The 16,637-nt window shown below is 40.4% G+C and overlaps 2 protein-coding genes across 2 annotated transcripts; both read right to left on the bottom strand.

The window, feature by feature from the left end:
* Nucleotides 1-2: 2 nt before the first annotated feature.
* LOC115436930 (semaphorin-4E-like) lies at nt 3-8,245 on the bottom strand. The gene is made up of 15 exons (XM_030159939.1): nt 7,694-8,245; nt 6,431-6,746; nt 6,131-6,276; nt 4,908-4,970; nt 4,714-4,812; nt 4,521-4,620; nt 4,312-4,422; nt 4,051-4,202; nt 3,723-3,901; nt 3,456-3,612; nt 3,061-3,283; nt 2,815-2,930; nt 2,553-2,710; nt 2,413-2,465; nt 3-1,128 (listed from the first exon to the last, which is right to left on the bottom strand). Exons 2-15 carry the CDS (start codon nt 6,537-6,539, stop codon nt 482-484), a joined length of 2,313 nt encoding a protein of 770 aa, XP_030015799.1. The 5' UTR covers nt 6,540-6,746; nt 7,694-8,245; the 3' UTR covers nt 3-481.
* A 1,697-nt stretch (nt 8,246-9,942) lies between these two features.
* Nucleotides 9,943-16,510, bottom strand: stap2a (signal transducing adaptor family member 2a). The gene is made up of 11 exons (XM_030159965.1): nt 16,344-16,510; nt 15,480-15,551; nt 15,269-15,388; nt 14,389-14,445; nt 14,143-14,294; nt 13,923-14,054; nt 13,744-13,813; nt 11,927-12,029; nt 11,745-11,840; nt 11,537-11,665; nt 9,943-11,454 (listed from the first exon to the last, which is right to left on the bottom strand). The coding sequence occupies exons 1-11, from the start codon at nt 16,449-16,451 to the stop codon at nt 11,399-11,401; spliced, it is 1,095 nt and encodes a 364-aa protein (XP_030015825.1). The 5' UTR covers nt 16,452-16,510; the 3' UTR covers nt 9,943-11,398.
* Between the last annotated feature and the right edge of the window lie 127 nt (nt 16,511-16,637).

Genomic DNA, 16,637 nt, shown 5'->3' with positions numbered 1-16,637 from the left:
AGGACCAGTAGAAAAGATTTAATAAAATAACAGTCTTTGCAGTTTGTGGCAAAAATTTTGAAAGTAAATTGCTCCAATTCATTTACATGCCCTGTAAAAGTAAAATGAGAATTTGAAAATGTTTAAATCTACAGGATTTGAAGGAGGAAAAAAAATCAGTGGACAGCTGTAGGACAAACCAATGTTCAAGTGTAAATACCACTGTAGGAAAACAAGTATTCAAGTGTTCCATCATTCTTGTATAAACAGGTTTATCTCTTGGTTCAGTTTCAGTTTGGAGTCTTTGAACCACATATGATTTTTTTATTCCAAAATTTTCCATAAATTGATGGAAAAGTTTCCTTCGAACAGTTGATGGAAAAGTTTCCTTCGAACAGTTGATTTAACTCATCAAAAAAATCATTTGTGACATTTCCACACATCAGTCAGATTTAAAACATCCCATTGTATGAAACCAAACTGGTCGGTGTGTTTTCCATTGTCAGATTTCAGACTCATCATCGATGTACTGCAAAGATGGTTGGTTAACATTCTCTGCGTCTGCTGCTTCCTCACTGTTGTGGTTGTTATTGCTGCTGCCGCTGTTTACTGCAGACACTAGAGGCTTGTTCTCGGGCCGTGTGTCCTGCTGGATCCTGCTGCCGTTGAGGTCCCCCTGCTCGTGGTTCTCCTGGGATTGCCCTCCATTCTTGTTTCTGTTTTTCCAAGGCACAGGAAGGTGTCCTTTGTAACAGTTCCACCCCACAAGGCCAACAAGACAAATTGTTAGGAGTGCAACTACTGCCTGCAGACCGGCCACGGAGGGGCCATCCCTCTGTGCCTCGGGAAACGATGTGCGATCCCCCTTTCCAGAGCCAGGAGGCATTACAGTGACATCGTACATGGCCACAGTACTTGTGTACTCATCTGTTTTGGAGCGCTCGATAGACACACAGTGATACAAACCAGCATCTGCTAATGAGGCATTTAGGATAAGCAGTCCATCTTGTAAAAGCTCATGGCGACTTGAAAGAGTCAGAGGTCGGTTGTCCCGTTCCCAGCTGGTTGTCGCCAGGTTGGAGGGTTTAGGGCAATCCAGCTTCAAATTCCCACCTGGCCAAATGGACTCCTCTAAAGGCTTAATGGGGCCTGGAAACAAACAGAGACCCTCAATATGCATTTTTAACAACCTGCTACACATGAACCTCAATGAAAGATGTGACTTCTGCAACTAGGGGACTCTCAATCAAAACATTAATAAAAGACATGGTAGTAGGCGTATTTAAATAAATGTATTGAGTGTGCCTTTTGAAATTTCATATTAGAAAATGAGTATGCAAACCAAAAACAAATGAAAAAAAATGCTTGCGAAATTCCTGTTTATCAACTCACAAACTGGTTTTTGCCTTTTCTGAATAAGTAAATTTTGCACATAAAGGGAATCACTTCTTTTCCTAATACAGTTTAATATAGCAAGCATTTACGTCGTGATTTGCTGCATCTTCCCAGATATTCTGATACAGTGTGAAAACATGTCTGGGACAGTCTCACTCTTGAAAAATAAATGACATCCATTTTAGATGTAAAATAACACCGGAACCCTGCTTCTTCTATTCTGTTTATTAGTGTTATATGTAACGCAGCCTACACTGCCACCTACAACGCGACACAGCCCAGATTACTTACTCCAAAGCAATTGGAAATCTACATGAATTTCCATTATTTTGAGTTTTCAAAAGTTTACTTTAAATTCTCTTGATATTGTATGAAAACAGCTGTTCTTAAGTAGCGTGGGATGGTGGGATTTTTCTTCACCATCATTGCCAATGAAACTAGAAAAGCTCCCTGAGGGCAGGCCTCCACCAAGGCAGATCACCACCCCCATCTCCACCAAAATGTAATCATTTGTTCCTTGTGCCAGTATCAACATTTCCTGAAAATTTCATCCAAATCTGGCCATAATTTTTTGAGTTATCTTGCTAACAGACAAACAAACAAACAAACCCAATGAAAACATAACCTCTGCCGTTCCTTGGCGGAGGTAAATATATGTAACATGACTAAAACAGAAATTATTTACAGAAGTTATATGTTGAAAGATTCACATTTGACATAATTTCATCCAAATGAGCAGGTAATGTTGTAAAATAATGGAGGTAATGGTGACTCCATTTTGAGGTTAACAGCAGCTGAGCAGAGAAGCATTAAGAGTCCTTCCCCTACATAGAAACCAGTGTAAAGACATGATGGATGCAGACGACCCAGACAGTGTTAGCTTTGAAAATGTGTTTGGCCACTTCAACAATTACCGGCTTCCAGCACAACACAAACTTCACAGTAGTAGAGTGAAGTAGAGAATGCTTAAAAGATTGCAAAGGAAAGATGATTTGTTTTGGTTCAGAATCCCAAAGGTAGAGGCATATGCTAACTCACCAGTATCTTGGCAGAGAGAGGCATTTCCATCTTTTACACTTTGGATTAGTTCTCTAAAAGGAACAAGAAAAAAATAAATGAAATTGGGTTACAGATAGCAAAGGTATCAATGCTATTGCATGTTGGACATAGCTGCTTACTTTTGTGTGCTAGAAAGGTCAGTGCATTTCCCAGCATCCTTGTCCCAGCCACAGTACGGGTCTCTGGCAAGAACACAGTCCATACAGGATGAGGACCTCCGACAGGTGGCCAGTGGGATCTGAACTGCCCCGGAATCTGAGCCTGCATAAAGCCAACCCTGTGCAAATCCATCACACAAACAGCAATGACCTCTATGCAGCAATGAATACATTGTGATTTAATTGCATTAAGGTAATAATAGTGAGTGTAAGAGTGTGTTACCGTCTTTTGAGAGAATTGAAGGATCTTGATTGGCTCTGGGGACTTGAAGAGATGAACTTCCTCAATGATGAACATTTCTTTATCATAGTTCACAGCTTTCAGTATGGTGCCGTCCTCTGCATAAAAAAAACCATTAGAATATGGTATGTTCATACTTGTGGCTTTACAAATTATTTGGTAAAGCTGTCAAAAGTAACAACAATTTGTCATCGCTAACAGAAACGTAAACAAAATGCATTGCTTTACCTGTGCCAACAAACATCACATCATACATCTTGCCATCTGCAGCCTGCACTTGGTTAACTATGATACGTGTAAACTTTGCCCCCCTTCGCACCAGGAGGGGTTCTTCTCCTTTTGGCTCGATAACTTGGTCCATGAGGGGCTTATCTCTGATAAATTGAAGTGTCCGATCTGGGAGGTCCAGGGTCTGATTTATGCCCTCTTTACGAGCGTCATTGTCTATACACTGGCAAAAGAAATGGGGAAAGAAAGAGAAAGGGGAGAACAACAGGATCAGAGTACAAAAAGAATCAGCTTCCTGCTGGGCTACTGCCTAGTAAAAAAAAAAAAAAAAAAAAAAAGTTGCCTTTAGAGCTTTGTTTTGTTTCCAACACATGCTGAATAGTGGGCAGACTCACAGCTCCAGGACGAGGGACGGGGACATCTCCGCTATACATCACCCACTTAACAAAAGATGTTTCTACATGGACTGGGGCCTTGTACTTCCCCTCTGAAAACACTCTGGCGATGTCCAGCATGTTATACGCACACACTGCAGACAGGTCTGATGTGTCACTGAAACACACACCCAAGCAATGTGAGCCAAGTGGTGTGCCAAAGACCATTAAATAGAAAGAAACCCTCCCCCTCTTTTACACAGACACCATTTGTGAATTCAAACGTACGACTGAGGAGTGAAGACGGCGTAGAACAAACAGTCCTGCCAAGGCCGCTGGGGGTCACACCAGCGGTAAGTGTCCTGGATAAGGAACGGCAGTTGGGACTCCAGCACCGGACAGTCCAATCTGGCCTTCAGGAAGGATGTCCACTTCTTCTGCAAAGTCCTTTCACCTCCAAGATCCCCCTGCGAGAATTCAAACACATGCCAACACTAAAGTACAATCCAGGCAAGTGGAAATACAGACAGACAGGATGCACAATCAAGCAACAGAAAGGGCGGAACGACGGCAACAGAGGAAATGTTGTTAAGGTCATTGTGATTTATTTTTTAACCTTGCAGACACGGGCCACACGGTTCACCACCAGTTTGTTGTAGCAGTCGCACTCCACAGCTGTCTCACTGAAGAACAGGTAAACCTTATCATCATCTCCTGTAGGGCTTTTGTCACTCTCTGGCATATGAATCATTGAAACAAATGCAGGCTCTGGAATATAAATAAGTGCAAGAAACTGAATTTTCATAAATGCAAAAGACACGTACAAAACTGCAAACAATACAGCAATGAACTATATTTTCTTCCTGTCACCTCTTACCATTGAGCCAGGAGGATTTGAACTCAGTACGTATGGACTGAGGAGGGCTACGCATTAGCACAGGCTCGGAGCCCAGGAAATTCATGGAAGTGGCTGAATACAAGTCGTTGTCTGACAAAATAAGCAGAGACGTCCAAACAGAATATTTCCGTTATATTTTTGCTGCATTGAACTTCCTTATTCAGATGGATGACTGGTCTGGTACTTACCGACCATGATGGAGGCGTGTCTCTGGAAAGGATCAAATGGACATCTCCCCTTTCCATCGTCTGTGTTCTTCTCAAGAGTCAGCTTTCCATCCATGTACGACTGCTCGGACAAAGACAGAGACTCTGTGACTTACAGACATCTTTGGACTCTACATCAACATGTACATATACTGCAACAATGAATTTGTCTCACCATGTAATCACACTCAGGATCAAAAGCATTAGTTCCACAAACATACATCCTGCCATCCTCCATCTTATGGAGGATCCTGATGTAGTTTTTGCACTCCAGCTGTAAATGGATTAAAAAAACACCAGTCACTTCACCGTCTCAGTGTACCAAAATTAAGTAGGCAAAACCTGCATAAAAAGAGTAAACTGAACCACCTTTGGATCTTTTCCTTTGTTTTTACACTCGTTTTGCTGCTGTTCTGTCACTTCCCATTTCACCTGAAGTGAAAACAAATTTGGTTATGAACTTCTTCAGCTGTTCTGGTTTTCAGGATAAACATCTTAGACAAAATAACACATCAGTTTTCTGCATGCACTGTCTGGCAATCTATTTGTGTCTTTTATACAGTAACTGGGTTTATCATAAATGTTTTCATCCATTTCTTACTATTTATAGGTTTGCAAATGCTATTAACTAAGGCCATGTGCAAAATTCAGACCAACATCTTTATACTGAATATTCTTTCCTTGAATATTAATCGTTTCATGTTTCAAGACTCATTTGCGTGCTAGATATTTTAAATATATCCTTTGATTCACAACCTTTGTATGTTTTTAATTCTGTTGGATTTTATGAATTCTACATGTTATGTACGTATTCCCCATTAGGTTTTAACTCAAACATAATTTGTTTTATTTTTCTATTGACCTTATGCATTCATTGTTGATTAGGTTTTAGCTCAGTCGTTTTTAGTATAATCATTATTTTTTTTAAATATATTGTTAGGGATGGGTAGGATAATCTAAGTGTTAACATTACTTTTTGTATGTATGCATGTAATTGTACTGTTGTGCACTTGTTCAATATTTCTGCTTGTCCCTTGGGGATAATGAAAATATATTTCATTGATTAATATATCTGATTGATGTTTTATCAATTTGAACATTATGTTTTTTGTGAAGCATTTTAAAAGGGGTCTATAATTAAAGATTTTCATTATTATCATCATTTGTGACAAATGTTGGCTTTTCACTACTTTTGTGCAGTATTACAGTCATCATTTCCAAAGCTGTATGGTTAAACTGAAATGGAACTTTTGAAGTGAAGTGTTACATGACTTTATATTTATAGGTTGACTATCAGTTTGATGTTTGTGTCCGAATGGTTTCATAAGTGCTACTTATGAGGAACTGAAGATTAAGTATTTTCTACAGGGGTTATTTTTTGCTGATGTTGTTGTTGCCCTGAACTATGATTCTCACCAGCATCTTCTTCAGTACAGAGTGTTTAAAGTCAGCAAAGCTCAGTTTAGGGAAAACACTGTACATTATTTTAGCCCCAGGCAAAGAAATGGCTGATAAGAGAAATACTAAAAATTAACTGGCTGCACTCCAAAGTAGAAGTACCCTGTACTGTTTCTAACAAAAGGTGTTCTTACTGAAGCCTGTTTTTTTGAGATGTCATTGAGGTCAAGAGCGTACACAGCCTCCCTGGCACCCAGCATCAGCAGACCCAGGTCCTCTCTCAACAACATGGTGGAGTAGTTGTACACTCCCTCCTCATAAAACAGGTAAGCATTGTCCCCTGGAGGCAGAATACATCTGATTTATTCATCAGTCAACTACAGCCATGATTTTGACCCATTTCTCAATGAGCCAGTGTGAACATAGCCCACATGAGCAAACATGAACTGCTACTTCATGAGACAAAGTTGCACAAGACAGAGAACATCACTTACTGTGATACAGCACAGTTCTACGAGGAAAACAGTCCACTGGTGAGTCTTCTTCCAGTGTTAAGGCCAGGGGCAGCAGCCAAAAGACACCAAGAGACAGCAGCAGATGCATGGTTCGTTTGTTTGAGCTAAGAGGAATTTAAGCTTTATTGTTTCTGGAGCAGTCAGTCACACAGGGGTAAAGGCAGCGAGTGGCATCTGTGACGTGATGAAGTGTGTACTGACTGAATGGCACTGGCCCCTTTACTGGCCCCGCTCAGCAGGCTGTCCATGGTAAGTCAGATCATGGCATCGACCAAAGAAACAAAGACAAGAAGACCTGAAAGAGACAAGATTCAGCGATATCACAACCTGTTAACCACAAGCATCACATAACAGGAAACGCTCACAGATCTGCAGAGCAACACAGCTACAAACAGAGGGCATGTGAACATGAAGAAAATCATTTAGAACAAGAAAAAAGTGAAAAACGAGTAAGCACAAAAGGAGAGGAATTGCCAGAAAGGGCAGAGTGAGCTAAAGTCAGCGCAGCAGTAATTCTGTCAGTGCCATAGTGATGTTAATGCAGGGCCATGAAAGGCATTCAGCAGGGTGCAGGGATGTCAACTTCAGCTCTCCTGCAGCACCAAACACAAACACACAAAAGGTTTACAGAGAAGACCAACGCCTGGCGTAGATGACACTGGCTCTTGCAACAGGTCTGTTGCAAAGAGGTTTCAACTACTGACATTTTACTAAACAGAGGAACAAAGTCTGGGCCTGACTGCTACTGTTTTTGAGTTTCTTATTGTACAGTTACAGTTAGTACTAGTAGTAGGAGTAGTTGGATTACTCCAACCTGTCAAGTGGGTGTGTTCTTTTCTGCAGAGAGGTGCTGCAGCATGTCAGAGAATGCAGGCAGCCCCGATAAGATGTTTCACATTTTTGGCCCTAGGACCAAACCCACATTCACTCAACACTTCTGCGCACACATACACTGTCCCTTTACTCTGTATGCGCAAAATGTCCAAGTGTAATACCAACAAGCCCGCTAGCAAAGGCGCAAAGTTCTACTAAGGAAGTGAAATGTAGTTTTAAATCAGTGTGTACTCACTGTGACTGGAAAGGGTTTAAAATTACAGAGATTTAAATACTTTTCAAAATAAATAAAGAGTGGCTGAAATGCCAAATGAGTCGGAAGTGCTTAAATGAAATGTACATAACATACATGCTAGCGCAGTGTGTGTTCTGTGTAAACAGGTTAACCGAAAACAAACGGCAACTTACCTGTTCACTGACACACCCAGCACTGCGGAGGCTTCCACTAAGAAATAGTCCCAACACCTGCTCAAAGTCCACATGTGACCCAGGTCTGGGTCAGTACCCAGCAGGTTAGTCCGAACCGACTGGTACATAAACACATGTGAACTGGGAGAAACCCACCGAACGGACACCTAAACCTGAACTGATATGTTCAACTTTGACTGGCGCTATCTCTTCACTTCCTTGTTCATATATGAAAAAAAAAAATAAATAAAAAAAACCCTGGAATAATCGCTTCACTAACGGCTGTGCATCCTGTGAAAGAGCCAGCGGTCATCCGTTATTGTAGACAGACTCGGAGCGCTCACACCCCGCGGTGAGAAGCGTCTGAATGGCTGCTGCTGCTGCTGGTGGTGGTGGTGCCTTCACGGACCCGGTCGGACCCGCTGTTTTGTTTTGGGTTTTTTTTTTTCCTCCTTCAAACTACCGGCGGACGACGCTGATCTAATCTGTCTGATAAAGTTTTTATATTGCACCCATATTCTTTTATTACCCGTACAGAATACAACTGATTAAAAATGGGAGCAGTGGGTAAATGTTAAGATGAAATGGGGGTGTTTACGTCTTGAGCAAACATGTTCTAACAAGAAATGGGCCAACCTCACCTTGTGTGTTGTAGTAGTTTTCTGTTCTGTGTGGAACAGGAAGGCCATTTTAATTGTTCTCATGTTGTGAAGTCTGAAAGATCTGCCCACAATTATGCTTCATGAATATTTACATACAGCTATGGTTCCCAACCAGGGGTCCGAGTCTGTTCAGGGGGTCCCTGAAGATCACATGGGGGGAGGTTTATTGTCTGGCCTGAGGCTGTGAGGCTGTCAACGTTAGATTCGCACATTATTTGCACAAAATCATGATGAAATGCAGTCTGTATTGTCAAAAGTGTGTTTACAACAGTATTTAAAACCACTACACCGACCTAGAGGCTTATAAAAAGATTAGAATTTTTATAAAATGTATATTTATATAAGATTATAATTTTAGCCACACTGTTAAAAAAACCCAAACACCAACAGAATAAGTTGTCATTGTACATTACATCCATACACAGTCTTCATATAATCTATATTTCTGTGGTACCTTATTACATATATGAGTTTGACATCTCATTAACCCTTTCATGCATGAATTAAAAGAACCTTGGTCGAGATTTTTTTCCTGAGTGTTTTTATTCATCTTTTGACGTGAAAAAAACAAACAAACAAACAAACAAACAAAAAAAACGACAGGATTGAAATTTTTTTTTGATGAACCTTTTTTTCAGGGAGTTACAAAAATGTCCACTCAGCTGGACACCGTGCCTTTAATTTTTGAAGCAAAGAAACATGTATTTAAAACCCATCATCAGAAAGTGATAGTGGAAAACTATGCAATAAAAACATTTTTCATGCTGCTAATCTGATGTTTTTGTTTTTTTTTTTTAACATTTTAACATAATTTAATGCTAGTTATTACTCGCTTAGGAGTAGGATTATATAAGTTTTTACTTCTTCCTACTCCTTTTCGAGTATGTATAATTTCATTTCATGTATATTAGTATCATTATTATTATTATTAGTAGTAGTAATATTATTTATTTATTTTATTTTTTAAAAATTTTGTTGACTTATCAACCTTTTATGTACCAATACTTATATTTTGTTGTTTGATTTTTGTTTTGATTTCACTGTCTACATGTTCAAAATAAAGATTTCAATCAATCAAAATTAGCAATTGATTTACACTAAAACATATTACTGCAAATCAGGTTTATCAAAAACTCCAAAGTTATAGCAGTGGTATGAATTGCAGTGTATGACATGGTCCATAAGTGTCCACTGTGTATGCAACTAAAACAACAAAACCCATGAATATACAAGAGAACAGCTGTAGAATAGCTGTCCACTGTAGTGACCACTGTGCATGAAAGGGTTAAAGATGTTTCTAATGTAGCTTGTTCTAAATGTGAGACACTTGCAGTACATATTTTACACTTATCTAATCTTTCAGCTCAGAGGTTGCAGTGTAAAAATGGTGTAATTTCCTCATTTTTCTGTTTGCACAAGAAACAGTCCCTCATTGATTTTCACATAAAGCTTGTTACTCAAGAAAAGAATGAGCAATTTTGTAATTTAATGATAATAAAATCATCCATAGGCAGCCAGGATAGTCTGGCACCCCTGCAACCTTCATAAGGACTAAGAGGTTCTGAAAATGAATAATAAACAAGTCACAACCATGCAAAACAATTTAATGCCCAATATCTAACAAACACTGTTCTCTGATAGTGATAAAACAAACACAACACATATAATGTAGAAACATACAAGAAATTGTTCATTGTAAGAAGACACATATGAGTCAGTTGATCACAGTTTACTACTAGTACTCAAGACACTTCAGATCTGCCCAGATTACCCAGCTGACAAATACGATGTAGAAATACATGTTAAAACTCCTTCACATTTGTATATAAAAGGGACCTTTTGTTATGAAAGGCAGAGAGGTAAGGTGTAGGGTGTGGTAACACTGTGCCAAAGGTGTAGTCTGGTTCAGTCTGCAGCAGAAATGACTGTGTGCCAAGGCTTTGTTCTTGTGTTCTCTCAGACTGTGTGCTAATAGGGTTTCACATCAGACATGCTCCTGTTCTTTTGTTTTCCCAGACAGATAATCCACTAGAGGGCACCAGAGTTTGTAAATATACTACATCTAGGAAGGAAACAGAAAATCACCTGAAGTTTCGAGGCAGGTCTGAGCACTGGTCAGCCATAGCACCATATGGCGAGAAATACACAGTAGAACAGAAGGTACCACTTGAAACTAATCACCAACAGTACAGTTAAGATATCAGTTCAGTCATGACAGAGTCACAGCAGTTATTACTGAATTAACAACATGTCAATGGTCACTTCAGTCACAAATAACACTCAGAGCAGCAGACAGAGATTGTGCAGGTTTGTGGTCAACTCGACTATATTCAAATAATTTTTCAGCCACAAATGAACAGAATTAACAGGGCTTAAACCTCTGTGTGTGGCCTGGCTTGTTTTACTCTCAGATCAGATAAAGTGTCTCAGGTATCAGGCCATAGTTTGCATTCTGGTGTTGATCTTGGAAATCTGCAGTGTGTTAGTCTTATTTAGTCTCCGCTGTTGCAGGAGTAAGGTCAGCAGCTCAGCACACACACATGGGCTCAGACAGGAAAACATGAGGCTCAGTTGGTGGTCCAGTTTGTGTCAGTGCTTCTCCAAAAGGGTTTCTGAAGATAGTCCTACAGATGAAATGTTCATGTGGACTGAGGGTGATTCATTAGTAGGGGCACTTTTTTTGCTCGGTGGCAGTTTATAAACAGCTTCATCCAAGAACACAACATATAGTCATGGACTGTTAAACCAACTAAGGCAGGCAGCATTTTTCTGACATTGTGAGCATCAAATCTATTATTTTTCTTAACCAACCTTTTAATAGCTCATCAGAGTCCATTTACTCATGGAAGTCCAACAACCAAACCGTAAGAACAAAAGAATCAAAACCGGAACATCCTGAAGCTCCATGTGAGAAAGTACTTGTAATTTGTGGCCTCTTTTCTTCCATCTTGAAGGCACAGGATGAATATGTAGCTGCAGTGGGAAGGACTTTGGCACTGAAGATTGGGTGAGCTGTGACAGGAAGTTGTCCCTTTTGAGTAATTCAGTCCTGACTGGCTCGTCTTATTTCCAGCTTCATTTTAAGCTCCTCGTTGAGTGCTGTTGAGAGAAAAAAATCAAAGTGAAATGAGATTAGGTAAGAAATGAGGATGGTTTGCAGCAAGTAAGGTCTTGAACCTACTCTGTGCAAGAGGTGAAGGGGAGAGGATGAGTCGTCTCATTGGGTTGGTGGGCGAGGATGGTACTGGTGAGGTCAGGATACGGCGGTCTGTGGCGGGGGACCTCGACAGGGGACTAGTGCACCAGCGATCTGCTCAAGAACAAACATCAAACATAATTGGTCCTGTGTGGAGTGTCTGCATGTATTTACTATGTGTGAAAGAGTGTACCTTGTTTTGGGGGCAGGGCAGGAGCCTTTGGCAGAGGACTGGAGGGGGCGGTGTGAAGGATCCGCTCTCCGTTTTCATCGTTGGCAGAAACATATGCTGATCACACACATTTTTAAGGGTTAACTTCATAGATCATCTCTAAAACAAGGGACATCTTTAAACGAGGTGAATAGCTTCCTTACTGATATTCTCTTCATAAGGCTCTTCGAGTAGAAAAGGCTGTAGCGTCCCTGCCGTCTTCTCAACCAGGGCGTCGATAACCTCATGAAGTGTAGCACATGGAATCTGCAGCAGTAACATGGTCATGTATGACACTTCCTACAGCTGCTGATTTGTGTTCAGTGACTGAGCTAATTGCTTTGGTGTTAAAAAATGACTTATTTTCATCAAACTCTTAAGATTTTTTTAAAAAGCTGTGAAAATACTGTGACTGGTGTGGAGATATGGTCATATTTGTTTCTGGTAAGATGGCAGATTTTAGTGTTTTAATTTGCACACAAGCAGCACCGTACAGGCTTGAGAAGTGGCACAAAAATGACCAGCAGCCACAAAATGAGGCAGTACCAAGCATCCAAGAAAGCTTGCCCAATGAAACACCCCTCTCCAGGAGGGATTGGGATGCACAGAATAGGGCAAGTGTAAAGGTTGGCCGAACTAATGACAACTAAGTGGGGATTCACCACCAGCCCTGAATGCCCCTGTGGTGCAGCCGTCCAATCAATGGAACACATCTTGCATTGGTGCCCGTTGGGCCCTCATTACTTTGACCAAGACCTTAAGGAAGCAAATAGCACTGCCCAGGAATGGATTCGGCATTGGCGCGATAAGATATGATGATGATCTGACAGTAGACATGACAGATCTGATCTGAGATTTGTAGCATCAGATATTTGATAAATTTATGTTGTGCTTAAATGTTTGAAAAATGCAGTGATGTATGTAGGTCTTTTACCTCCATACAACTGGATTAGTATCTTTCAATATGGGAAACCCCAGGACATGCTCAAATGATTTTATTATGTTGCAAGTTACACCTGTTTTCACTGATCTTGGTAAATCCAATTTTACTCATTGTGCACCTACATCACAGAACAGCAGCAGAAAAAGCTTAAGATTCATCATATTTATGTCTGGGGCAATTCACATTTTTAGTTTCACCATATTTTACTAGTACTTAATCTTAAATGATTTTTAGAGGGGTGTCACACTCATTTTAGTTCAGGGGCCACTAACAGCCCAATTTGAGCTTAAGTGGGCCAGACCAGGAAAATAATAACATAAATAAAGCTATAAATAACAACTCCAATTTTTTTGTTTTTGCTTTAATGTAATAAAATAAAATTATACTACAAAAATGTTGATATTTACAAACCATCCTTTCAAAAAAATGTGAGTAACCTAAACAACCATAAACAATCTGAAATTTTTTAAGAAAAACATGTTTATTTTTAACAACATTATGCCTCAGTTTATAATTTACACGTGTATTACAACTCAAAAATCACAGTGAATCTACAAAGGCAAAAAACATTGAATAACAGGCAGAATATTGTTAAATTGAACTTATTTTTCTTACGAAATTTCAGGTTGTCCATATTAAACTGTATATGTCAGGTTAGTTTTGAAAAAGTAAAATATTTTCATGCAATTGTACTTTTTAAGCACTCAAAAAAACTTTTTGAGTTGTTATTTATAGGTTTATATGCTATTATTTTACTGGTCCTGCCCGCTTGAGATCTACTTGGGCTCTATGTGGTGCCTGAACTAAAATAAGTTTGATTGTTAATATCTTTAGTGTAATTTTTACACTTTGCAAATTCAACACAGGCTGGATTTGAACCCTTTGGCAGGCCGGTTTTTTGCCCACAGGCTGTATGTTTGACACCCCTAATTTAGAATTTAATTGTTTTCTTGAATCTTTTCTTTATATTGTTTTTGCTTTTATCACCATAGCTTCACGATGTAGTGTGAATTATATCTGCAAGTATTATGTACTTACAGGATTTTCCACGTCAATAACATATCCACCTTGGTCCCTCTGAGTCACACGGTAATGCCGGAACACTGACCTAAACCACAATTTAAAAAAAAAAAAAAAAACGCACATAATATATTTGACATGACTGTAGTGTTGATGATGTTTGCATGTATGACGTCCTCATGTTGAGTGTGCATTACCCATTGAGGTCCTGTCGGGTGGTGACAGCTAATGAGCATCCATCTCTGCCAGGTCGGAGTAACATGTTGCCACAGTCTGGGTGTCTCTCCAATAGGACTTCTGCTTCTGTTCGAGACACTGGTCGAAAACACCTGCACGCCACACAAACGTACATAAGTAATACTGTATATACACACATGGTAATATGAATGTATGTGGCTGTCTTAGAAAGTAACTCACGGTGGGATCTCCCCTACTAAAGGCACGGACAGAGGTGACGGCGGGGCCCGTGTGGGAGTGCGAGTTCTCCGTCTGGACCGCTCTTTGTCCACCACCTCCCTCAGCATCTGCAGCTGGCCCGGCAGCAGTGTGAGACAGGACGGCACATTCAGCTGAGCAGAGACGAGGGAAATGTGTTACAAAACAGGAAGGTGGGATGAAACAAGAATGCAGAATGAAAGAAATAAGCTGCAGGTTTATATTTACATCTATAACAGAGTAGAGGAAACCTTTCCACAGCTCCCGTGATTCCAGATTGGGTGCCTGGAAAACACAACATCATGTTTACTCAAAGAGAAGATTGTGTTAATGATGTACGATATATGTGTGACCAGTGATGGAATGGAACTAAAGTGCCTGTACTTTACTTGAGCATTTCCATTTTAGGCAGATTTACCCTTCCACTCCACTACATTTCAGAGTTAAATGATGTTTTCTATTAACTCCTAATAACATGCAGTAGTAATATTAATAATCCAAAAACAACATATAGTATATAGCAGTAAACCACAGACAGGTACTGTATTACTCCACAGTGAAAAACAGTTACTTTTTATGATAATACTGAATGTAGAACCTTTACTTGTGGTGATGTATTTTACTACCATATTAGTACCTGCTGGGAAGGTGGCAAGTAACAAAAGTACAAATACATTGTTACTGTACTAAAATAGTGTTTTCAGGGGTCTGCACTTTAACTGAATACTCCTATTCAACTTCCTACTTTTCAATACTTATTACATTTTAGTACAAGTATCTGTACCAACTAACATTGCTCCATACATGTGTTGTTTTAAAGCTGTGGAAGTAACAAGACAAAATAGACGATAACTAGAGTGAAGTCACCTGGTACCAGGAGGACTATAGCTATCATGGAGGATGTGAAGCTCAGTAAAAGTATAGAAATACTTTTTACATCAACTCTTTTGCATTTCAAAGCTTGAACTTTTGTGCTTTTGTTCTTGAGTGAAGAAGTTGAAATGTTTATTCGATTTTACTTTTTGTGGACATTTGCCACCTCTGCTTATGTAAAGGATCTGAATAGTTCTTCCACCACTATGTGTGTGTGACTGTACAAGGTCATTACTGTAAGTTTTGTCTCTCCGTCCTTCATTCTCAGAATGAGCCTGGCTGCCTCCAAGTTTCTGTCACGACCACAATCATCCTTCAAAGACACAAACCCACCGAGGTCCAGCTTCTCCACATACTGTAAAATCATGCACACAAATTTGCTTCAGTACCAGAAACACGGAGCAGATTATAAATGCAATAAAGACAGCCCATGACTATGAACTTACATGAATGTCCTTAGCATTATTAAAGAAATACAAAGTGTTCCCACACAGACAGGTCCACAAACGCCTGGATGCCTGTCACACAGAAAAACACAAACAGTGAGTGAACAAATTATGATAACTTGCTGTGGCAACAACAGTGTTGTTTTTTCAAATGTGTGTAATGGATAGTGTCTTTTTTATCACCCTTCATTTCCTGTCCCATGAGATGGACAGCAGCTGCTGTCAATCTGTGGCCATGGATCAGTGCAACCGTCTGCACCTGAGCCTGGCTCAAATGACATGTCTATATTGCATTTAAATGTGTCTAATGAGAGTGGATGGGGGTTGGGAGGAGGGCATTCTCCTCCTAGGTACCTTATATGTGGGGAAAATGTGCCAACAAATTCTTTAAATAATATAGTCATTTTGACATGGCAGAGACAGTTTAAGGATCATCAGAACAATAAAGAATTTGAGTTTGCATAAAAATGCGTTGCTAATGTCACTGTCTGTGGTTCGGGTTCCTAGTTGTTTAGATAAATGATACAGACACACAGAACAAATGTGATGCGCACCAAAACTGACATGCAATGTTCAGTCACTCATCAGAATGCAGCGGCTAAAACTGCCTGATTCCTCCTTTAATTGTTGCATGCTTTGCCTGTCATTCTCGTGCAAAATCAGACTGAACAGCACAACAAATATGTTGTCGCTATGTGGAAAAATCCCCACCAACGCCAGTGTAGGTCTCGCCTCGCCCATCCTAACACAATGAGGAAGTTGACAGCTCAGTGGGAATGGGGGATCAGCCGGTGCACAGACCACCACTGTCCACAACACGCACTCAAACAACATGGCACTGCATCCGCACCAGGCCGAGCTCACCTTCTCCTTCGGTCCACGCTTTTCCAGGTATCCTTCGTAGTAGCAGGGCGGGAGCTGCGCCCGGGGTCCCCCTGGCCCGGAGCGCTGCCTGACGGGTGCAGCCGCCATGAGTGTCGCTGGCTGGGCACCGACCGAGGACAAAGGGGCGCTGAGTAATTCGGGGAGTGACACGCCTTCCCCGATGAGATAGAGCTGTGGCAATAATCCAACAGCTGGAGCCTGCTATGTGTAAGGGCTCACACACACACACACACACCCACACACACTGGGCTGTGGAGATTAAAATCTAATATC

The sequence above is a fragment of the Sphaeramia orbicularis genome, chromosome 17 (genome assembly GCF_902148855.1).
Source record: "Sphaeramia orbicularis chromosome 17, fSphaOr1.1, whole genome shotgun sequence".
NCBI lineage: Eukaryota > Metazoa > Chordata > Actinopteri > Kurtiformes > Apogonidae > Sphaeramia > Sphaeramia orbicularis.
This window is presented reverse-complemented; position numbering and strand designations above follow the sequence as displayed.

Bases quoted from the DNA above. Each gene is read 5' to 3' on its own strand.
- LOC115436930 (XM_030159939.1), bottom strand. From the start codon at position 6,539: ATGCATCTGCTGCTGTCTCTTGGTGTCTTTTGGCTGCTGCCCCTGGCC. The intron at 6,277-6,430 runs GTAAGTGATGTT...TTCTGCCTCCAG, and splicing joins TAGAACTGTGCTGTATCACA to GGGACAATGCTTACCTGTTT. The intron at 4,971-6,130 runs GTAAGAACACCT...TTTTCACTTCAG, and splicing joins TCTCAAAAAAACAGGCTTCA to GTGAAATGGGAAGTGACAGA.
- stap2a (XM_030159965.1), bottom strand. From the start codon at position 16,451: ATGGCGGCTGCACCCGTCAGGCAGCGCTCCGGGCCAGGGGGACCCCGG. The intron at 15,389-15,479 runs GTAAGTTCATAG...ATGATTTTACAG, and splicing joins ATAATGCTAAGGACATTCAT to TATGTGGAGAAGCTGGACCT. The intron at 14,446-15,268 runs GTAATGACCTTG...TGTGTTTTCCAG, and splicing joins ACGGAGAGACAAAACTTACA to GCACCCAATCTGGAATCACG.